Here is a 24,691-nt window from a genome sequence, read left to right as displayed (position 1 = left end):
CAGATGCATTCAACCCTCTAGAGTGGCTGAAAACAGCTGGGTCTTTTTGATTGATTGGAGTCAAGATGGCCCCTCTCCAAGACTTGAAGAATCTGCACAAATGATGTTAGCAGAGACTGTCTGCTTTCACATGGAGGATTTTAGAAAACCCAGGTCTCTTCTTCAGAGCCTGAAAAAAAAGAAGGAATTAATGATTGAATCGCATGTCATTAAAACAATATGTGTTTAATTTGACAGCCATACATAACATTTACATCACTGGAAACAGTTGTCTCTACGCTTATATTTTTTCTTCTATTAACAGCGCATATGTGCACAACATCTGATGGAAACTGTACAGAAAACTACAGCACTGAGGTGCAAAAGCTGAAGGATGACTGTCTCACTTTGAGACTCATGTCTTCAGAACTTGCTTCAAAAAAAGGAGATAATTAAACATGAGAGGCAAGCTCTGGTTTGTTTTCACAGCAAATTTGAAAAGGGGGGGATAAAAATAAATCATGGCTGTTTGCAGAGTGGTTACCTAACTGCTGTAAGCTACCCAACCATCTTGAGTGTAAGATCCAAGGAGAACACCCTGTAAAACTGACTCATAAAAACAAAACATAAATAAACCCTGGGATTTCAGTCTTTTTAAATCTCTGCTTGTGTGTGGTCAGCTATAGGACTGACCTGAGCCTCTTACATTTAGCCTCTGCTCAGCTGAGTGAGTGTGCACCAGAACATCTACAACCAGTCATCACTGCAACTTCAAGGACTGAGTCATGATTTAAATGGTTTGCAGCTAGCATAAAGATAAATGCACTTCATCCTCTGGACAATTATGAGCTTAACTATTGTCATATTAAATTTACCTTCATGTAATTTTACCATGAAACTCAGAAATGAGTGTTTAGTGTAAGAATGAGTGGATGGTAAGGAAGAATAAGAAGGAAAACAGCTCGGGAACCCCAGACTCAAAAACCAAAGGTTTACTCCAAAAGCATGTGGGTCTATGTAATTTGGTACCTGCAGCTTGTTAACCATCTCATCAAACAGTTTTCTGGCTTCAGGACTGTTGGGGTCCTCAAAGTAGTCTTCTATACCAATCTGAACCACGATGGACTTCAGGTTGCGGCAAACACCTACATGAATAGAACCAGGATCTGTAATTATGTTGCTGAAAAGTAGATAAATTAATATTATAACTAGCAGAAGGTTGGCATCAAAATGGTGCAGGTCCAGTTATGATAAAATAACCGTTAACTGTGTCTAAATACAAACATACCCTACAATATTTTAGTGGTCTGTACAAAAATATTGTTAGTACCTGATTTTAATAATAAGTTTTATCCTGATAAAGAACCAATTGAGAGTTCACTGTCCCAATTAGACTAATGTTTTTACTCACTGTTGAAGTGGAGCAGGGCTTTCGGGGTGACTGGGGTGGAAGTGAGCACCAGCATCTCTAGACCCTTCAGACCTTCTCTGCAAACCTCTGCTGCCACCTCCTGGTTGATTTCACTCACGTGGTCCAATTCCAGCACCTGCAACCGCATGCAGTTCCTCGCTGATAGTGGTGTTCCAAGGAAATGATGAAAAGATAGACAGGACAAAGTGGAATGATGTTCCAAGATGCAATAGGACTAATTTACAGCCTATTGATACAAAATTATAATATCTGGATGGATTTATTTTTCCAAAACTGCTCAACATTAATTTTAACAGTGGGCAACATAAAAACATTTGAGATTATGTAAGTTATTATTTGAACAGATTTTTCAGTGTCAAGTGCAAAATATTTCAGTGACTGTTAACTGTTAATTGATGTAGTATGTAGATGTATTCTACATAATCTTCATCTGGTTCTGCAATATAAAACTGTGCACTCTTGAAAGAAATGGTTTAAGAAAGGACTTGGGTTATATTTCATCATAAATTAATAATGAAATCCATATTTGTGTCTGAAACCTCTTGTGAAAGCCATAATAAACAAGTTAAATGATGGAAGAAACAGTTACCCAATGAAGCCAAACCCTGAATGCCACATCCAGCCCCTCCTACTCCGAGAGCCCGGAGGTGGGGCCAACACCTTCCAATAGTTTGCAGACATCTGTTACTGAAACGAGCAGGTTGTTGGCTGAAAGAGACAAGAAATAAAAGGCACCTTCACTGATTTCAGGCCCTAACAGTGTTTACAGCATAGAATATTTAGTTAAAAACAGAGAACACAGAAGATTTGGTGTATTTCTCTGTTAATTACCATGGATGTAGTGGTGCCACCTGCAGGGAGATTATGTCTCTACACCCTGCTCCGAGGGCCCAGATGACCTCTTGGCCCACTGGGTCTGTGGCGCTCCTGGAAAATAAAACACAATATAATAATCCACACGACAATGGCGGTTCTTGGTTTATTAATCAGTTCCACTCAGCTTTGTTGATGCACCTGTAGGTTACAGCCTGCAGGGCTCGGCAGTAGCAGCTGGCCAACCAGAGCGAACGGTCAGTCAGCAGGTTGGGGCAGTGTGAAATCTTTAGTATGAGCAGGTTGCTGCCTGTGGCCTTTAACAATGCCTCCAGACCTTCTTCCAGACAACCACTTAGATAGAGATGCAAGTGAAGGTCAACAGAGAAACAGATAAAGACAGACCAGAGGAAGTCATTTTCCTGACTTTCAGAACAGCACTTGAGCCACTTATTGCGCAGAAGGGAATGATCCTGAAATGTCTGTGGCCGTGCATGCAGTGAGCAGCATGTCTACAAATTCTCTGAACAGTATAAGAGCAACTTTAAGCTATGGCCTACACAGCCTCACTCACACTGCATTTATTCTACGCTTTACCGTTTTTTTCCATGAAATGGAAACATATTTTCTGTGCTTATGAGCTAACAGCTAAAAAAATATCAGTATTGAATCATGTATGTCCTCTTGTTGGCTTTCTCAAAACCATATCACTTCACAATGCATGAAGCTGTCCCCAAGAAGCAGTATAATATTTTAAAAACCACACACAGCTGTAAAATCAGCGTCTTTGTTGTTTGTACTGCATGCGTGTCTCACCGTGTGCTTTTAAGGTAGTCCTCCTTTGTTTCCTTCTTTCCTCTTTGTCTTGGTTTGAGATTTTGCAGGATGAGTGAGTGTGTCTGAGTGCACCATTGAGACAGAGTGCTCAGGAACTAGTAGGAAAAACACAGTGATAAGTGAAAGCCTTCATACCACACAGAAAAGCCAATACAGTTAAATGCATCACTTGCTTCTGCTTTGATAAAGGTACCACTCCCCAGATACAAGATACAACCTCTTTTGGAATAAAAAAATAAACAATAAAATAACAAATCATCTTAATAGCATAATTATTTTCAGAGTATCAGTGTTTTTTTAAACAATTAAACACTAATCAATATTGTTGTGGGTGTGTGTTTTTGCCCTGCATCTGCAAATTCACTGAATTGAGTTTCAGAAACACGTCACTGAGGTATGTGAGCTTCATGAGGAACTTGTTAAAGTTAAACTTGTGGGCAAGATCACTGCCCTCTTTGTCCAAAAAGATGGGTTAGGGTTAGGGTCGTATTTTGACATAGTTGACTATGGCAATGACGTCAGTCATTACATTGTTCAGCTCAGGACTCAGCTTTTTAGACGCCACCGCTTCACGGTGTATCACCCTAACCTGTGCTGCCCCCCTGCGAATGCTCTGTGTCCCCCTCCCAGGGGAAATATCCCCCTGCTTTGGGAACCACTGGCTTAAAGTATCAAAGTAAGCGCTGTGCACCTTAGAGGAAATGCGAGCGTTCTCCAGGAGCACCCTGGTCCACACAGCAGGGTGACGGGCTACAAACTTCCAGTCCCGGCACACCTCAGCCGCCCTCAACAGCGTTTTAGTATCTAGGTAGGTGAAGATGCAGAAGAGGGCCGCACGCATCTTCAGGATCTCTGGACTGATCACTTCGTTAGATTTGGATGGGCTTTTTTCATGGCGACATGGCTTGCTATAGACCCCTTCCAAACGTCCTGAGGGGAAGACAAGTCATCATCTTTTAAACACTGTTTGGAGGTGGAACACCTGAATGGAAAGAAAATGCATCTTTTAGATTTTTGGAGCGAATATTGACGTTAGCTTTCCAAGTATTCATCACACTCTGGAGTGACTTGACTTCTTTAAATGTAGGGAGAGCTTTGTTTGGATACATAAAAGGCTATCAATGTACATGTTGCACGTTCATATTTATATAGCTTGGTTGTTTTGACACAGAAACACAAAAGAGTGGCAGCCAAAGGGATGGTGAAATAATAAACGAAATAAAACTAATAGACAAGAAAGTAAAACAAATAGTCAGAATGAATCTAAAATAAAGAAACACTATAAACAATGACAATAATAGCAAATTTGGTTTCATACTATTTGTAATGTGCAATGCAAAAACATATGGTCCCATTGTGACGGTTTATATGCAATATGTGCAAAGCATGGTGTTGTGCAGTATGATGGAGGATGCCACAAAGGACCCACTCAAGTGCTCTGCGTCACGTGGCTGGATGAGACAGAAACTGTAAAACTATGATAGTAACTCTTGAACTATAAGTTCATACATGTGTGGTGCAAGTAGGAAAATGGATGACTGTTGCGTTGAACTCCTTGTTAGTGATCCTGCAGATTTTACTGGCCTTTAAATGTTTGAACCCTGGTGTGTTCTCATGTGATGATCCTGCTTGTTACCAAGATGAGACACTTCATTGCCTCAGATTGAACCCCTTGCCTTCAACTTCATGATTATTTGGGAGGATGTAGTTTGCAGCACTGTCAAAATTTCTCTTTTGTTATTTTGCCAACTCTCTGATACAATTTAGGCAGACAGAATAACAGAAATGAACACATAACAATCCGCCATCATGGTAGGTTTTACTGCAGAGACCTCTCAGTCTGTTCGACTTTGAGCTCGGGTACATAATTTATCAGTGTATACTATTACGGTGTACACACACACATGTATACTTGTTTACATATGCATATATGGTATTTCACAACATATTTTCTTGCTATATCATGTTAAAGTTTTCACTTGATTGCTCTCTCTTGTTTTTTAATCTAAAACAAGGCTAATTATATTTATCAATGTATAAATTTTAAGTGCACATGCTAAAAATTCTGACCTTTTTTGACCTTTGTTACTCAATTTTGAAAGCAAATATTTTAAAATCGAACACACTTAAACAATGTTGAAAGACATTCAGTCACATGGTGGCGCCAGCCTTCAACAAAACACTAAATGAGATTACATAATTTTTTGTTCCATTTTCATCTTTTCTCTTTATTCTGTCTGTTGCTATCTTTTGGCTGGTGTCATGTGTCCAGCTCAAGCCTGAATTATACCTCACAGCAAGATTGCTCCTAAATGACTTCATTTTTTGCCTTGGAAGTTGTCAGCTAAAAACCATCAGGGCTATGAACCAATGCTTACACTCTCACTCTTTCTCTTTTTCTCGCTCACACACACCACCTACAATCAAGACTGTGAAATAAGCTAAAAAAGCTAAGCTGTGTGCTACATGCTGAGAGAAAACTGTGCTTGTAGATACATACCATCTGATAAAACCTGGCAGAGACTCTCTCAATGAGAAGAGCTACGTCAGAGCCAAGGAAAGCCAGAAACATATTGAATGTTACATGAGAAAAATGCTTGAGCTAATGGGGCAGTAATGGAAGTTAATATGAATTTGGGTTAGGGCTCTAGCAGAGTTTTGCTTCCTTTCCTAAAGCCTCCATCTTCCTGCTATTTAGAAATAAACCCATCAGCAGGTGGAGAAAAATGGAGAGCAACAGCAGGGAGTTTAAGGAACTTGGCAGGGGCATGAAGTTAACAGAGAGATGTACAATCTGTAGTGGCTCTGAAGAAATGTGCGGGCATGAGGGCTGTTTGACTTGGCTCCATTGTCGATCACAAAGCTAAGATTGAGAGGAGAAACTGAGACTATACAACAGATAAATAGTGTTCTCACAAATACAATTATGTTCAGTATCTATCAACCAACAACAGACATGTACAACAGAGAGCATATAGAACTTACTACAACGTATGACCTGGTTTAAACACCTACTACAACTGACACAACATACTAGTGGTAAACAAACATCTTGTTAACAAAGAAAAACAAATTTAACAGGTAATTTAACGAACAAGGTGGGCCATATTGGGCTCTTGATACTACATCAATAACACATAATAAAAATACTAGTGTCTATATTCTGTCTACAAATAGCTGCAGATATACGAGCCCCCCAGGTTTATCATAAATGCTCATGACTGCACAGCTTGTTGAACGATCTTTGGTCTGTGATAAAGCTCCTGTAACATTGCAGTGCCTTAAATTCAACCTGACCTAGATACAACATTGCTGCTCTTATAGGAATCATTTTAAGGTTGTTATTCAGCAAATCCTGGCCCCTGTGTATCAGAGCTACTGGATGTTAGATTAGAGAGAGATGCATGTGAATTTCTAAGAATAACGGGTTCTTTTACTCTGAATCGCTATTAAGGAGAGTTCTTACCTGTGCTGTGACGGTAACCTACCCTGCCCTGTTGAGGGTAGGGTGCAGCAGACTGCTGGATTTCAGCCATAGCTCTCCTCTCTTGTTCCCACATCTCCACTTCAGACTCAGTGGTCCGGGAGCCCACGTCAGACACGTCTCCCTCCTCGCCTTCAGTGCTGTTCCTGTAGGGCCGACGCTGCCAGTTCTGAATGGCCTGTTTACGGAGACCCCAGTTTCTTGAGCCACCACCGCCACAACTAGGGGAGCGCTCATAACCCCCCTCTCCCAGCCGGCACTGCATGTGATAGTACTGAACCTCTGGGCAGTCCTCCATGGGATGCATCTCGACACTATCACTGTCATAACCTCCAGATCCCTGTGAAACGGACTTGATCCGCCCTGATGCTCTGAAGCAAAAGAGAGAGGAAGAGGATAGATAATTTTTTTTTTTTTTTTAGCATGATAGCACATCAAATACACAGACGGTCCACTCAATATTAGCTTTGAATATAATATGTCATAATATATACATATAATATAGTCTATTAATGTAGCTTCTCTTCATTCTTCTTCACAGGTAAAATATAACATGTTAATTACTGAGCTTCAGAGGCAACTTTAGTTATAAAACACCTGCCAACAACAAGCTGGCTTGAAGCAATTTATCTATATAAAAAAAAAAAAATGATAGATTAATCAGGAGTTAAAAAATTACAGTGCGGCATATGAATAAAAAGTCACAGTCAATATAATGAAAGGTAGTAACAAATTCAATTTAGATTTAAAGAACCTCCAGAGAGTTTGTTTCAGATCGTTCAGCAAAGAACTGAATGCTGCTGGAAAAGAAAATGTTATTTTTGTCAGCTTGACTAGCAAATATTGAATTTTAATGTCGCACCATGCACCAAAGCATTCCTAAAGCCAAATGAACTACACATAGACACAGTGCTGTGTAGCCATTTATCAACAGCTGCATTCAGAGGATTTATCTTACAAGAAAGGCAGTTTTTATACATGCATACTGCAATGGTACTTAAAATAATCTACTACAGTAGTCAACACAAGTAATAAGCAGTTACAAATATCAGCCTTCCAAGAAGTAGGGCATTTTTCTTTTTCCTCTTAAAGTGAAATGAGTATTATTTGGTTTGTGATTTTAATGATATACAATGGGAAAGGGACAAAACTGACATTCATTACAGGCTGCTAATGAGTGCACTGCAAAACAGCAACCTGATAATAATGTTTTGCCAGCATTAAATCAATAGCAAGACGTGGGATACAAATTGATGAAGCGCGCAGTTGCTGTAGCAGGCCTAATGATTTCTGTGTCTGCATCCAGCATGCAAAGTATCATCAGAGTGAATATAAAACTACATTGTAATAATCAGAAGAAGAACACACCAGCTCTTCTCTTATCTTATTACTCATGGCATTTCTTAGATTTCCTAAAGCAGTATGGCAACATAAGAAGCTCTTACAACACAATTTTAATACGTTTGATGATTTTAATCCGTGTAAACACTATGTAAATCACTATTGGACATGAAAATATAAACATATTAATTATAGATAGAAAATAGCCACAAAACAAATAAACAAAGACAAACCTCCCCCAACTAAAACATGTTTTGGTGCAAAAGTGACACATGTAGACTAACGATTAGTGATAAAATATCTGGTGGGGCATCAATGAATAATAATAAAATATGTTGCTTGCACACTTGAGATTATAACCTTTCACATAGTCAGTGGCAAATGAATGATGAATGACTTCAGACAGGCAGCTGAGTGTGTGCGAGTACATCTGTGAGTTTGTGTCATGCCATCAATGATTCAATGCAAAAAACCTGATGATGGGCTCTGTGCGACATCATGTTAGGAAATAGGTTTGCATACCAACTGGGAGTGACAGCTGTGTTAGTCAGTCTCACTGCACGGTCATGTCTCTAAAATTCTCCTGCAGAGTCACACCTCATGCAGAGAGACATCCAACCGGCATCTTCTTGCTGCCACATTATGGCATTTTCCCATACTATAGCACGCATGAATTTCTGAATTTGGATGTCAGTATGTGAAAAAGCACGTAAGAATCACTGTTATCGTGTGATTACAGGGGTCAAACAGCAATTTAAAGTAATGAAAACAGGAAAAAAGCTAAACAAAAAAGCAAATGGTCACATTTAAGATAAATCAAGGGAATATTTAGCAATTTCACTTCATATTGCTTGCTTTTCACTTAAGCAATGCTCTTGTAATATATTGCAATAAATATAGTACAATACTCCAGGGTATCTTTATAATGCCTTTACAACTGCTGAGGAAAGCTAAAATAAAACAGCATTACAAGTGCAACAGGCCGTACCATGGCCCAGTGCTTGTTTTCCTTGTTTTTCTGAGGCACTGTAACTGCTACCGCTGTGCTGAAAAACAGTTAGAGAGGACACTGAGAAATAGCTCCCCAAAGGCAAAGGCCAGCCGGCACAGTAGAAGGTGGTTAAAAGCTTTGGGGCTCCAGGGGTTCAGTTATTTTTCCACATAACTGACATGTTGTGTTTCACTACAACAGCTCTCACCAGATAGGAAAGATGTGGGGCACCAAATTCCATTGATATTGGCACTAATGGTACTGGTTGGTTTAATGTTGTATACTTGTAGTGAAGAGAAGGTGCAAAATGGGTTGGAGGGGCTGACTTACCCTGTGCTGGGAGAGGAGCGCCGGTCTGACACCTGGTACATGCCTCTTGTGCTCCCAGAGAGGCTGGAGTTTCTCTAGAAACATTCAATGTTTCAATGACAGTGTTATTAAAATGAAAGAGTTTTCCAGGCTTCCTTAGACATGCCCCTGACTCTATCACAATATTCCTCCCTCAAACCCTGACAAATAGTCCTTGATGCTCTAACATGGAAATCCACAGTATGTGGGAGTTTTGACTTGTATGTTAGTTTTTGTGTCAATAAACATTAACATTAGTGTTGTCAAACTCAACTGTAACCACAAAACACTGTTTATTTCATTATCAAAGAGTCGTCACACAAATTTGAACTCCTTAATTAATTCCCACTGGTCTGGGAATAAAGTCAAACAGGTGAAACAGGAGCTGATATCAGAAATCTGCCTTTCAATTTTAGACTGTTCTGTACGGGGTTATGGTTTCATCTCAGTTCAGCATAGAGGTCTGAGTATATTCAATCATAGACTATAGTTTGACAAAATTGTATTTTATGAAATAGAAACTGTTTAACAAGATGATGAATTAATGAAATGCCAAACATATATATGCATTCTGTATGTGTGAAATTTAACCTACTAGGAACTCGACTGGAGGCCAGAGGGGATTCTAAAATCCCAGAGTCATCTGCTTGGGATTTAATCATGATTATATATTGCAGGAGAGGATTTCAGGATGGACAGACTGGCTATCTTGACATCCTTAAACCCTGACTGTAGAAACAGAAAAACTCTCAGCATCTTCCCTAAAACCTAACAAAATGTGACTGTACCTCTCAAAGCAGGTGTGAATTTTCAAGTATATCTGGTAGTAGGTGTGCAATTTGACTCTCACTCATTCTGTTTCCCTGGGAGCAAAATCCTGTATGTATGTATGTGTGTGTGTGTGTGTGTGTGTGTGTGTGTGTGTGTGTATGTGAAGCACTGCCAGGTGGAACTCTATGTACTAGATTGGCAACGTGCCATAGAGGGATAATGTGCACAAACACAGGCGCTGTCGCTTCCTCTCTCCCTCTTTTTTGCTCTGCTTTGCTCACACAGCTTGTTTCTGGCTGTGGGCCAGTGGAAATGGTTCATTCGTGGCTTTCATTCCTGGCCAGTCTGCAGTGAAGGCAGAACAGGGACAAATCTCTTAGAAATGGATGAAGTAAAACAAACTCCGATCTGGTGAGTTAACGTTGGGCTAATTCTTCTCTGTTTCTGCTTCTCATTCTCTCCTTATTACAGACCAAACAGTTCATAAATCACTACAGTTCATTTCTTAATTTAAAGAAAAGTATTAAGATTAATCTAAGAGTGGAATCTTCGACTGAACTGGCACACAAGCAAGAAATACTGTCACACTGTTGGCTATAAAATGCCTCAGTGGCTCCAAAGCCCATCCCTCAGGAGGTAAGGGTGACCTTGCTGATGCCGTGACGATGAGATGAGGTGTCAGGTTGTGAAGGTGTCTGAAATCTCTGGACTTACCTTGTTTGTATAACAAGGCACCAGCCAGTGTGTGACTCTAGACTTTTACTTGTCATTTTGATTACTCATGGTGCTTCAGCGGTGCACAGAGACATGAAATTGATTGATATTTAAATCTGAAATGATCATGTCTACTGTGACAGGTCACAATGTGTTTCAATGTAGCTTCAAATATTACATGCATATTTTACAGAAAACATATATAGTAATAGAATGAAGTATAAAATACATGAGACGGTCTGATTTTTGTTTGCATTTAAGATGGCAAACAATTTCAGGAATCTTTGTAACAGGCTTATAAAAGTAACCGTACTGTATAAAGGAGGATATCTTTGCACTGTGTGATATTAACCTGAGGACAAGCTAGTTACTGAGCAATAAAGAGCAAAAGTGAAACACAAAATCTGTGCCACATTATTACATCTGATTCAAAATTGTGTTCACCAAGCAAGAGCAAGAACTGGTTTCCATGGCAGCACACGCTATAGTGTATGAAAGAGGCAACCTTTTTTTTTTTTTTTTTCAAAGAGGTTACTTGATTAAATTACATTTTTATGTGCAGAAAATGTCTGCTTTTGCTTTTCTCTGATAATCATTGTGTAACAAAGCAGAGGAGAAGAAAAAAATGCCAGAGTGGAAGCTCTGTTGTGCCTCCAGACAAAGAGCTGATCTCCTGTTTCCAGAGAAAAAACCAGCTTTTTAATGGGAATAGACTCTCTGGTCAGGATGTTGTCTCTTACAGAGCTTCACAATATCCAGTATTTAGATGCTTAATGCCAAACAGACAGAAATCAGGTCTCCAGTTCACCTTGTAAAAACATAAGTTCCAGTCTTATAAGCCATATGCCAACAGAACAAAATGCTGAAGATAGATACGCTGTATGGCAAGATGTATTTCATGACTACATACCTTAAGTGTACTGTTGAGGGCTGCTTTTCAGGGTTTGGTTTAAGCCCTTTAGGTATAATTAAGTCCCAACAGTGCTCTTTGTGGCAGCCACTTAGGAAAGGCATTTTCCTTGCCCAACAAGATGATACCACAACTCCAAACAAAAACAGAGTTTCAAATATGGTATGGAAAGACCTAATAGGCCTTGACAGAGGGCTGATCCTGAAGTTATCAAATAGATGAATGAAAAGTTCTTAAGTCAAGGGAAAAAGGACAATAAGACACCCTAGGAATCAAACTGATCAAAATTTTACTTTTGGCTATGAGTTGTACTCAAGGAGTCCATCACAACTTTGTATCTGGACATCAGAAAAGATCCGCTCATTATGATAAAGTTTGACTGCAATAAGAAGGCTTAAAATTAAGTGCAAAGGATTTACTGAATGACGAAATCAACGAAATTTCAAATGCTTTATGAAAGATGGTCATATACAACTAGATGTTGTGTAGACATATACCCACACAACATGATGTCAAGTCCTCGATGCATTAATGTCATACCAGTAAAGCAATGAGTGGCTAATCACTGTTAAACACAAGAGCTAAATTACTAAAAAGATGTACACATTTAACACGCAGACTGTCATGACCTGCTGAAATCAAACATCTTCACTATGTGCACATCTTACTAAATTTTCTGTGTCCATTCACCCTCCCCTCACTTCTACTTGTGATGAGATTTGGATCTGACAGTGTACTGAACTTCACCCTCTGATGCATGAAGAAATGGGTGGTTACTGCCCTTTAGCTTTTTAAAGAAGAGTAGCCTTGTTGTCTCAGGCATCATAAAGTCCATTATGGGTTTGACCTGTGTTGCATTACAGGGACATTACTCAGCATAATCAATGCTTATGCACTATTCACAGGCAAAAGCTGCTCTGTCTAGTAAAAGCCCACTCCATCAAACAACAGGAAGTAGCACTTTGAGGATGTATATATATATATATATATATATATATGAATACCTGACATTACTATGCTAACATGTAGCTACCTAGGATGCTAGCTGTCAGTCAGATGCTGCCACTTAGCTCGATGCGACTTCAGTTTAAGCATTGAAGTGGAAGTGGAGACTTTCACATTTCAGACTTTCAGAGGCTAATTTATATCAAATTGTGGAGACATTGCAGACTTTACATACTTCATATTGCGTACATAAATAGAACAAGGTTAATAAATTTAGATTAGGCTGTAAGTCATTCTTTAATAACAGAATTGTGCTAAATAAGAATAATTTTGCCTGTTGACATAACACCAAACACTTTCCATTTAATTTCGCTTTGGCATTAACTTTATGTGCAAATCTATTGTTTATATACCTACACCTAACAGTAATATGGGTAATCTGCTAATATAATAGTCTATGCTAACTGTTAATTAGCTAATGATAATATTACTGTGGGATAAAATAACAGGTTTATCTCTAATGGTTCTCTCCCTGCTGGAGATAAATTTGTCTTCTCTGCCTCTACCGTAAAGTAAATGAGACAACAACAAAAACAACAACAGCAGCTTTAAGGTACATATCTTTTTTCAGTTATCAGCTGAAGCATCTCTCTTTTTTTTTTTTTTCAAGATTAAACTTTGTAATTTTGTTTTGAACTTCCCAGACATAGTAGAAAACAACAAATAATAACAGAATGTGCTATGAAATTAAATTTTATTGTTTTTGTATTGTATTGTTTTTTTCTGTTGCCAAGGTTTTCTGTATTATCAGACTGTTAAATGCAATAAGGATCAGTTTATCATTGTAAAAATATACATGAAATTAGCTAATGTTGTAATGTAGAACTAACGAGTAGATGCATTATGTTTTGTTGTCTTGACTGTTTAGAAATGTCATCATTAATCAAATAAAGTTGGATTCAAAATATATAACTGCACAGATCCTCACCTGGCGTCCATTGCCCTTGGAGGCCTGTAGGCTGCAGTGTCCCAGGCTGCCATTGGGTGTGGTGCCACAGCTGCTGATGATCTGAAGCTGCTTTTCTGCTCGGTCTGCTCGGTCCAGCAGCTCCTCAATGAACTGCTGCAGACGCACCTTGGCATTGGCTTCCCTTGCCGCCGTCTCCTGAAGGAACTGGTCAATCTGAGCGACTTCCCTAAAGTGCAGGGAGGAATGGCAGTATTACTGGCACAACCTTTAACCTGGAGGGTAAATTGTCTTTGTACATAGTCATCTGGTGGCAAACTTAATTTTTATTAAGTATTATTAAACTGAAGTTGAGCTTCCCCACATTTAAAACCATTGTTGCCCTGCCCTTTATACACAAAGGGTTGGCAGCAGAGATAAATACACAATCCAAACATAAAGAAAAAGAACGAGAGGACAGAGGTGGGGAAAGAGAGTCGAGAAATGGAGTGTGAGAGAGCAGCAGGCTATTTTTTACCACAGACACAGGAAGGCCAAGTTCTCGTCCCTTTAAGGGACAGTGTGTTACCTAGATATATGCTGGCAAACAAACTAGGAATTCAGAGAGCATTAGTAGCTGTGTGCAGCCTGCTTCCCACATATTTCTAGCTTTCCCTGCAGTAATTCTATTCATGTTAACAGCCCCCCCCCCAAAAAAACAAACAAACAAACAAACAAAAAAAACAACAATGTATGACTAAATAATCATGAGTGAAAATGATGAAAGACTGAATTCTCAAATTTTATCAGTCAGATAAGATTAAAAAAATATATTTAAGCTTTGATGATGAATTATATCTTCAGTCTCTAAGGCCCAAAGCCAATGAGCAATCTCTGCAATGATGGGAATAAGCCTTTCCTTGGAATAAGGTCACAGCAGGCAAAAGAAACTACTTAAAGCAGCCCTTAAAAAAATGCCAATTGAAAATGTTGACAGCTTCCACAATAATAATAATAATGTGGACTTCACCTCACCTCATGAACTGGCCCCTAACTGTCTTCTGTGTATTTGCTAATAATCTGAACAATTTCAACATCAGTTCTCACTTCTGGGCATTTTGTTCCACATCCAGATATCTTCCTGCCACACTCCCAAACTCTCGCATCCCTTGTTCTACAGAGCTTTCTCTCATCATTTCATGCCTGTTAATGTGGAAGAGCTTCTGAGTGGGACTTCTCCAATTCCCAGAATTTAGAGATGTCTTTAAGTCTGTTTTTACTTTTTGCTTTCTGTATCTCTGTGTCCTTACCTGTTCCTCTACTCTCTAAACAATGAGAGACAGTTAACTGATCTTGTCAAAGACAGGGAACTAGTGAAAGGTTCACACCATCACTGCAGACAGGGAATTTGAAAATAAAATCTGTGCTCCTACAGTTTAAATGGGTTCCTTTTTCTCCCTTCCTTTCTCTCGTTTTCAACATGTAACATAACATTAAATAAACCAAGCAGCTCTTGTTCTCATGTACTCAATTATTTTTAACAACTTGTATGAGGGAGGCTGATTGGAGGATGCTTATATGCAACGTCTACTGTAAAATATTCACCACTTAGAGCTGTTACACAATTCAGAGTCACTCAAAGCAAATGTTCTTGAAATGGGGACATTCTGGAGTAAAAATAGTTTGGCATCTGGCACAGTTAACTTTCCTTATCTTCAGACGAAGAGTCCAAAAATATGAGTCTGAAATTGAGCCTAGGTGTTTGACTGTAGGTGAGAAACGGAAGTAGAAGTTATTGGTAAATTGTAAAATTATGTGACCATTAACTTCTGTTCTTCCCTTTTGTCATCAGTCCCAGTTAGAGATTTTTGCTTCATAATTGCTCATAATGTGGTATAAGATTATTTTTTTTAACCGACATTGGTGTTGTTGAATCATACTGTATCAAGGCATAAAATGATTGACAGAGGCCTATTTCTGTATATTGTCTCGATTATGAGTTGAGTCACTGTGGAAATTTACAGAGAAAACCTGAAGAATGTGCGTGTTGGATAGCTGAGACGGTACCATCCATCTCACCCTCACCAAACTCTAAACTCTCCTCTCTACTTTTGGTAAACTAAACGGTAAACACTCATCTGACACATAAGAAAGTCTTTTTTTTAAATCAACAAAGGGGCAAACTGAACCAACCATATGAGGTGACAACATTGTCTCTGACTAGACCTTAACAATAGCATTAGCTGAACCTGTGGTCCCTGTGGGGCAGCAAACAGGGTGTGCAACAATAAACAATACATTAGGTTGTTTTGGTGAACTCCCCAGTGTCCAGCTGCCACTGAGCATTAGTAAAATATTCGATGACCTCTTAGGAAAGAAATGTCCTGACTTGCAAAATCCAAGCTGCCACTATGAGCAACCCATTTCACACTGGCCATGATTGAAATAATTATTAATTCTATGCAATATGTTAGCTAGCACCAGCATGAGACTCTAAAGCATAAATCCTGTTCCACCTTTCACCTACAGTCTGCACCCTAACGCCGTCTTTCAGTATCTCATGCAAGCCTGAAGACAGAAAAAGTATGTTCACTTATTGGTTGACAGCTTAGAGCTTTCACCCCTCACCTTGGCCTTTTGTGACTGGTTAGAAGGGTGAGTCTAGCTCAAAAATGTTATAATGGAAAATCTTTTAACTGCTGCCAGGCCATTAAATGAGTCTGTGTCACAGAGGCCACACTGTGTCACAGTGAGCAGATCGTTTTATTCTGATGTATTTTCTAAAATATTTGAAGTAAAAAAAAAATTGAGGAAACTGTGGAGCTCTAGTAAATAAAAAATATTGGTGTAGATATAAGGATTCATTGCAATCTGCTGACCTCTGACATTGCTTACTAATAATTATTTGTCAAATTTTTCTTTGAAATTACCTTTTAAAATACTTAACAGTTCCTTCATTTGTGTTTCAACATATTGATGATTCTAATCTAATTTGGAAAAGTATTTTTACTTGACTCTATATATAAAATGTACAATCCAAATAAACTAGCCCCACTTAAAAGAGAAGAGAGATGGAGACAGAGAATAATATCTTCTTGTATAATTCAGACAAGACTATATTAATAAATAGCCATATTTATATTGGGAATGCTTAAAACTCAACCTAATACCAAAAGCTTCCCATGATTGCATAGTTTCCTCACACAACAGTTTTGTGGCATTATTTTTGAAAATTGCTGCAGTGATGGGACTTGCAAGTGTGTGCTCATAAAAAAAAAAACAGCAAAAAACAAACAAAAAAGAACACCTAATCAATATGCAAAAGGACAGATGCTGTATGTGGAGTGCTCATGTCAAAATAGCATAAATTAGTAAACTGCCTGCAGTTTATGTCAATGATTCATTCGACTGTAAATAATGCATCTCATTAGCATGCACAATAAATAACTCTAGGTATAATTTATTTTGATTTAATAATTAGAGTATCTAATTTGATGTATGGCTGGGCAGCCCTAAGCTAAAAATTTATTCTTATTGTTCGACTTAAACAGCAAACATGGTCGAATGTTGTTTTAATATAATAACATCTATTTTTCTGAGCACATCTTGAAATAGTGGTTGTTTGATTAGTTACGTGTGTAATTTAAACTATATTTTTGTTTTAAGTATCTAATCTTTTATATGTCAAAATCAATATTAAAATATATCAGGTTTTGAGACAGCCACATCATCTAATGGGAGGAATATGCTGGAAGCATCACAGCAAAGCCTTTCTCTCGCTTTCCTTGTGTAAGGAAGAAATTAATACATTAAATTGAGTACCCATGTTAAAAGGCATATTACCAGAGGTAAAGACTAGGGAAAAATCAGTGGACTAAAGCTGATAAAACCCATGAGGAAGAGTGAATAGACTAAGAGCCTGTGAGAGAAAAAAACACTGCAGAGGCTAACGCAACAACAAACAGAATTCTGCAGTCAAGTGGAAGCTGAAAGCACAGGAGATTTGACAGTGGAGGGGAGAAAAATGGGACGTGGCTTCTTCCTGCTGTCAATCCATCCATTTCAAAACACACACGGCTCAAGGTGACAAACATGCATGTGTGTTTACCCAAATGCTGGAGGAGTTGCAAAGGCAAATCACCATCTTTTCTGGGTGATGACCAAGCAGGTTGTTAGTCTGGGGTGTGATTCAGAAAAAAAATGACTCGGTGGAGGTTCCACACTGGTTCAACGCCGCCCTCGTCACAACAGTCCCCGTTTGTGGGTGGAGGGAAACCACATGCTTGTGATCCTTGTGTTCACAGTGAGCAGAATATATCTCAGGGTCCATGACTCCTTTCTATATTTATTTCCATCTCACACATGCTCACACACAGAAACACTGAACATCCAAATCTGTTGCTGAACAGCATGCATTATATTTAGCATCATAAAGGACACTGATGAGAATTAAATTAAAGCAAATAGTCTAACATCTTGAGCAATCAGAGTCTGCGCAGAGTGACACCACTCTCACATCATCTGGACAAAGCAGCTGGTTAGCTTAATTTAGCATAAAAATGAGTAATAAGAGGAATAAGAAGGCCACCCTTTTTTCGAACGTCATGCTTCTGGGATACAGGGCGTAACTGGCTGCTGTAATTTTAAAACCTGAAACCTTATTGTCTTTCTCTTGGGAAAAAAAAAAAAGTTCCATTTATCCTTTCACCTCAGTTCGGCTTATTTAAGGTCATGAGAATCAGAAACTAACAAGCAAAAAGAGTTTTTTTTTCCATTAAATGAATGAAAATGGGCTGAATATGTGTCATTCTGGTAAAGTACTGCAAGTACATAGCCAGCCATATTTAATTTCCCCTCCACTTACCATCCAAAACAAATATCCTGGTATGGCAAAGACATCCGTCTATAACAGGCATGAAAAAAAAAACCAAAATCTTCTGAAAGATTGTGTTTAAATTGTGTTTAAATGTTAATCACAATCACTGGTCAGCCTACTTGTCATCGTCCCTGGGCATTAATTTAAAATTATGCCTCATTAATATTTAAGAGCAGCGATGATTGACTGAAAGGCCTGCATGAGGAAGACAAGGATGTTGCATGAATAGGAGCGTTTCCTGGTTTCCAACAAAGGCCGGCTGCCAGCGTGTTGCTCTGTTTTGACACCTGGATCAAATAGAGCCTTTATTTTTCTGAAGAGACAAATTCAGTGTGCTACATTGTACCATCATGTCATAATGTCACATATTTGTGTGAACTCATTCACATAGAAACACACATAACACAACACAAAGTAAAGCAGCAGTAGGAGCTGTCTAGAGGTTGGTGACATGAGAGGAGATGTGAGATAGACAAGGATGAAAGGCTGAGAGAAAAGGGATGATGAAAGAGACACAGTTTGAAATGCACAGTTTCCAAAGCCCCTTAGGAATAGAAATGTACGACTCGTTCCCCAGAAACCTGCTAATCTGGGTTTTGGCTGTCGATGACTTGTGAAGGTGTTTTACCATCATACAGACTCTTTTCCAGCTTACATGAGGCTGGACATTTGTTTGAGATACCCTGCATTAAAACATTTCCATTACAGACGCAGTCCCCTGACTAGAGCCATCGTCAAGTGCAGGTCGAGACTGTCCTCATTTGCATGCTGCAGATCCTGTTTCCATCTATCTCAGCTGCCGCCGTTAATAAGGCAAGTTCTCTCGCTTCCCTGACAGCTTCATTTTGCATTCCAGATCACTCAATAAAGAACAAAGTTGTCTTTTTTGTTTGTTTTTTGGGTGAACCAGTGAATAGCAAGACTCCTCCAGGTTCTGTGCAGTCTTCAGACTCTCCTGTTTTCGTATGCTGCACACGCTTCCTTTATCATAGCCAGTAGGAAGAAATCAAGGCCCTGGGTTCATGCCTCCTGCAGCACTGCATGTGACCAAAGCACCCCCTTCTGCAGTATGCAGAGGAAAGACATAATATCATGTGCACCATTTGTAGACCACACTCTACAAGATATTTACAGTTAGTGGTGCACCTAGCTGAAATGCTGGATCAATATTAGCACTTATACTGATCTTATTAACGGATTGGATTTTGGCTATGACATGACGGATCAACGTTAAATACAGCCCTTCAAGAGAGCATATCAGTTACTCGGATTTCTACCATAGGATTTCTGTCACAGTTTGTTTGAGTCTACATAAAAGCTGTTGCCTACAACAAAGAAAGCGTAAGTTTGGTTAATTCAGTTCAGGAAACAACAAAAAAGTCAAAAATAAATAATGGAGACAATTAGTTCAGTCTGCCAGCTTGTGAATCCAGTCCTAATTAACTGCTGCGTTATGAGTGAATGACCTGCTTTTGTACAGCTGGACAGTGAAGATATGTTGTGATCTGAGAGGATGCAAAAAATTGATTGAACAGCTAACATCCTGGGTAATAAATTATTTGCATGGATTTAAATGACTTCATTACGTCATACTGCCTAAATTGGGATGTTGCTTGCTACTATTCTCTCTTATTCTTCTCTCTTCAAAAAACTCAAAACAGGAAAAAGGAAGATAATTGAAATGTAAACTGAAAAAAAAAAAAAAAAAAAAAAAAAAAAAAAAATCACTGAGCAAATGAGTCCTGGGTCCCCATTTTCCGAGTCTGAATATATCCAGTGGGTTGACTCCAAGTCCAAGTCAGAGTCAGAATGTGTCCAAGTAATTAGTTCTCAAGTTCAAGTTTGCCCTGAAAATCAAAACCCAAAAACTAAAACACTGGCTGTTTTGTTTCTAGACTCACTAATTAACTATTCAGTCTTTATTTTTTTTATACAAAGAACTTTCCTAAACTTCCAAAACCCAAGATTATTTCTCCAAAACTGTCCTGACAGCAAGGATACTTGGAGGTCCTTAAAACCGAGAGGCTGTGGTAATGCCACATTCAATTTGATTGAAAAATATTAAAAATAGCACACTTGTTTCCTGTCCCAAGCTGACATATTAGATTGCAAACATTGCACAGCTCAGAATGATACTGTCCTGACCCCGTGAATATCTTATTTGAACCTTTACTGAGAGAAAAGGAATAATTAAATATTACAAGAACAACAGTGAATTAACAGCCATGTTCAGAAACTCTGTAATTCATTCAGCCTTGATTGGAACACTGTATTTATCATTTTGTATACTCAATGACTATTACAGTATCAGGATGTAATGTGCTTTTGTGCGTGCCAAATTTCACAGCAAATTGAGATTAAAATGCTGACTGGACAAATTGAAACAGTTTTTCCACAATTATGTATCGTGTTTCTGGGCACAGAATAAATCATCAGGCTGCTGTCTGATAATTTTATGCATGGGACTGCCAGCAGCATAAACCCGATTGCAGGAGTTTCCTCTTGTTGCATAGCAACTCACAAGTAATTCACATTTTTGCATTTGACACCACTGATGTATAAAATGATGCATACTTCCTTGCAAGGGCAAAGACATTCACAGGGTATTTGAAGTCACTGGTAAAAATCAAAGGTAAGAAAATATCATCTAAGTGCTTTTAGGTTGTTGAGGAGACATGTTTAAGCTGCTCTGTGCCTGTTAACTACTGCTTAGTCATCAACCCTGCTGCACATTCACTGACTGTGATGCCCTTTTTCCATTTCAGAACTACTCTGTATTTTACAGCCTGAATGAGCTTACTGTTAGACTGCCAGCTCCTCCTCAAACAGGCACAGACAGAAAAAGTGGATGAGTGTGTTAGGGAAGGGAAGAGAGAGAGGGAGGGAGGGAGAGAAGGGAGGTGCTGGGCTGCTGGAAGAACTTTGTGTTAGGGTTAGGGCTAGTAACATGTCCAGACAAGGATTTTAAGTATACAACCTTCCTGGCCTGATGCTGCCCAGGTGTGGGAGCATGTCCACAGCTGCTAACCTTTACAAAAATAACAGAGACTAAATGGAAGAAAAGTACACTTGTCTTACTGCTCATTCAAACCAATGAAAAACTGTTTTGTGTTAACCTGTCACAAGATGAGAACTGTCCACTTGTGTTAGAGTTATACTATTTTGGCCATCAGACTATGGGATATGACTCAAACACATTTTTAATACTTTCCCATGAAAGGAGATTTATGACACTAGTGCTGAAAGACAAGGGGCCTTGTGATGCCTTTAGAAATCACAAGCATGTAAGGCAGAGATGTGTGCTGTGGTAAATCTTTGATGAGATTAGAGGTATTGGAAAGTGACTTTCTCTCTCTAACCTACTGCTGATGTTCAAGCCTGATAAGGAGAACAAGGAGAGGGTGATAAAAAGTAGAAATGCAAGGCTGAATGCCCTGACTGATAAACACAATGCACAGATACCAGATGACTTTAATATGATCCTGATGTGATGCTTGTCAACATTTGCTGATCATAATAAGAAAGGAAATCGGAAAAAAAACTTGTGTTTGTGGTTGAAGATGCCACGAAAGTAGGCATGTCTATACAAGCTTACACAAAATTATCTGCATTTGTGACACATTTATTATACTGTCTGAGTATGAAAGGAGATGCTTCAGCTGTGCTCTAGGAATAAACCTTATATTTATATTTCTAGAGCCTTCTCTTCTATTTAGATGGTGGACGCTGATAAGATGATCTTCCCGGAAATTTAATGCCATGTTGGTGAGGCATTTTGTAAAATATAATTGTGGAGAAGGTATTGATTTAACTTTAAATAGTATCAATGTTTGGAACACCCATCGGCAACCATCCTAGGGTTTGTTTCAGCAAAAGCGCTGAGAATTTCACAAATTTTCAGAGCCTGGTCTTCCTTAGTCTTTGTACGATGATGTAGGAGCGGTCCAAATCCTGCTCAACAGATTCAGAGCCACCAATTACTTGCATCACCACTGTGTGATTTATATCCAAGTGATCCTATTTATGGCAGCCATACTTTTAACTATTTCATGAAGCAGCATAGCAGCTTCGAAGTGGGACTTGTCTGAGGAAGTCAGGCAGCCAGGCTGTGAGAGAAGCCAGACAGCGCTTTAGTTGACCCAGCTGCTCCCATCAAAACCTGCATTCAGCATGAGCAACTAACCAGCCCTGGAGGGAGACCAATTCAGAAAACATCTGGTGGCTGCATATGAATGAGAAGATGATACACATGATAACTGCCTCACTAAATTTTATAATATGGGAGCTTAATGTTTACTATCCATGATTTCGTTTGAGCAGTTGGTTTTTTGTCACTATGATGAAGCATGGGTTGAGACACAATTGGAGTGACATGTGCATTTTGCTCACTGTTGTTTGTGGTTGAGCTCTGCCTCCTTGTTCACCAGGTCCTGCTTCAGGTTCGCTAGCATCTCCACAGAGACATCCACCTGCCGAGAGAGTTCGGAGGCCTTATCCTCCAGGTCCTGTTTCTCCTGGCTCAGCCTCTCACTCTCTTGCTTTGCCCGCTCTAGCTCGGAGCTCTTCCTCTCCAGCTCGGCCTGAAGGCGGCCTACACGCGCTGCTATTTTCTGCTCCACCTACAAGACAACAACTTAAGCTCATCATGCCATGGCAATGATGTTACATGAAAAACCACAAGGTTTAGGGTTAGGGTTAGTGTTTAGCTAACTTTCAGTGATTAACGCACTGAAAAAAGTTCCAGGTTCACAGTGTTGTTAGTTTAAAGAAATCACATTCACTTGAGTCAATTATGATTAAAAAGTGAATAAAACCTTTGTATGTGCTGAAGTTCTGAAACTGCTTTGTTTCTTATCTGATATTGTGGTTTCTACAAATATTAATATAAATAATATAAATTCAGTTGTTAAAAAAGCATGCAAATGTTGTGGTTCAGTTATGCCAATTGCAGAAGGTATATACTTCTTTTGCTATATTTTTTCATATTTAGATTTTCTTTGTGATCTCTATATATCCTTTTTGTTCCAGAGAGCCTCCTGATAAAGAGACTGCTGGGCTCCCTGTAGGCGACGGGTATGATTACGGATAAAATGCGAGACTAATTTTGAGCTGTAACTCATCAGATACACTTCTCGAAGCAATCTGAGGAAGGATAGGAGGATGTTAAGAAACGTAGTGATAGTGTTGTAGTGTCTAAGTTAAAAACTAAATGTTATATATTCAATATAATATATATATATATATATATATATAAAATATTATATATTATTATATATTCATGTGATCATACTTTTTGATCATTTTTGTCTGTAGAAACAAACCCACTCAAAGTTGTTTGGTTTGCTTTTATGGTAGAAGCTTTTCCAGGTTAGTTACCAACATGGAGGTGGGTTGATTATCAAAATGCCACATTTAACACAACCACCTGTGAGCGCCAAAACCCAAAACGATCATAATTACCTCTTCAGACAGCTTCTCCAGCCTTTCATCCAGCTCCAGACGCTCAAACGCCCGTGCCTTCAGTCGTGCCAGGCCTTCCTCATAGGCCGCCTCCACTGCACTTGCTGCCACATTCGCGGCCACTGCTACAGCTGTGCTGGGGTTTCCATGGGTACCTGGGTCTGTGGATGTCATGGCTTTCTTCATAAAAATCTCCCCCAGGGGAAACTCCACATTGGGAATGTACCGTGCTGCAGAGTTGGAGTTAGCTGAGGTCAAACTTAGGTCGTCTGCGCAAGGAAGCTCACGGCAAGGAAAGCGTCGCTCCTTCAAAGCCGAGGGACGCAGCGGCTCAAAGGGGTCGTTGTTGTTGGCAGGCGTGAGGATAGCTCCCTCGGCCACTAGGGGAAGCAGAGCAGCGGCATCACATACACTGTTGGACTTGGAGAGAACATAGAGGGTCTCGTAAGTGTGGTTGTACTCCAGGTGGGCACGTAAGGACGACAGGCTTCGGAAGCGCTTGTGCTCCCCGCAGCGAGGACAGCGGTATGGCAGGTCCAGAGAGGCCATTCCGTGCAGTAACTGCTGGAGGGGGGGCGCGCTCACACAGCACAACGGTAGCGCCTGTATGAGGCCACAGTGGTCAAGCACTCAACGGATCCTCTCATGGCGAGAATGGGACAGCTATGGAAAGGAAGAAAGACCCCGTGTGCTCAGTCACATGACCACACATAGTAGTAAAATCTAACTGGTCTTTTCAATTCATCTTTCATGGCTCCTCTGATGGAGATCCTAAAAAAGAAGGAGAAAACATCAATGAGATGAAATGCTTTACTATGAATTTTGGTATAACAAAGAAAGAGAG

The 24,691-nt window shown here is 39.4% G+C and overlaps 1 protein-coding gene across 1 annotated transcript; it reads right to left on the bottom strand.

Moving 5' to 3' along the window:
• Nucleotides 1-23: 23 nt before the first annotated feature.
• Nucleotides 24-24,396, bottom strand: fbxo41 (F-box protein 41). The gene is made up of 13 exons (XM_029510735.1): nt 23,848-24,396; nt 22,777-23,006; nt 13,554-13,761; nt 9,208-9,281; nt 6,550-6,916; nt 3,753-3,965; nt 3,041-3,156; nt 2,426-2,578; nt 2,243-2,338; nt 2,001-2,119; nt 1,391-1,549; nt 1,009-1,124; nt 24-169 (listed from the first exon to the last, which is right to left on the bottom strand). The coding sequence occupies exons 1-13, from the start codon at nt 24,394-24,396 to the stop codon at nt 107-109; spliced, it is 2,463 nt and encodes an 820-aa protein (XP_029366595.1). The 3' UTR covers nt 24-106.
• Nucleotides 24,397-24,691: the final 295 nt, after the last annotated feature.

Source organism: Echeneis naucrates, chromosome 1 (assembly GCF_900963305.1).
Source record: "Echeneis naucrates chromosome 1, fEcheNa1.1, whole genome shotgun sequence".
NCBI lineage: Eukaryota > Metazoa > Chordata > Actinopteri > Carangiformes > Echeneidae > Echeneis > Echeneis naucrates.
The sequence above is the reverse complement of the archived record's forward strand: the minus strand, read 5'-3'. Positions and strand labels throughout refer to the sequence as shown.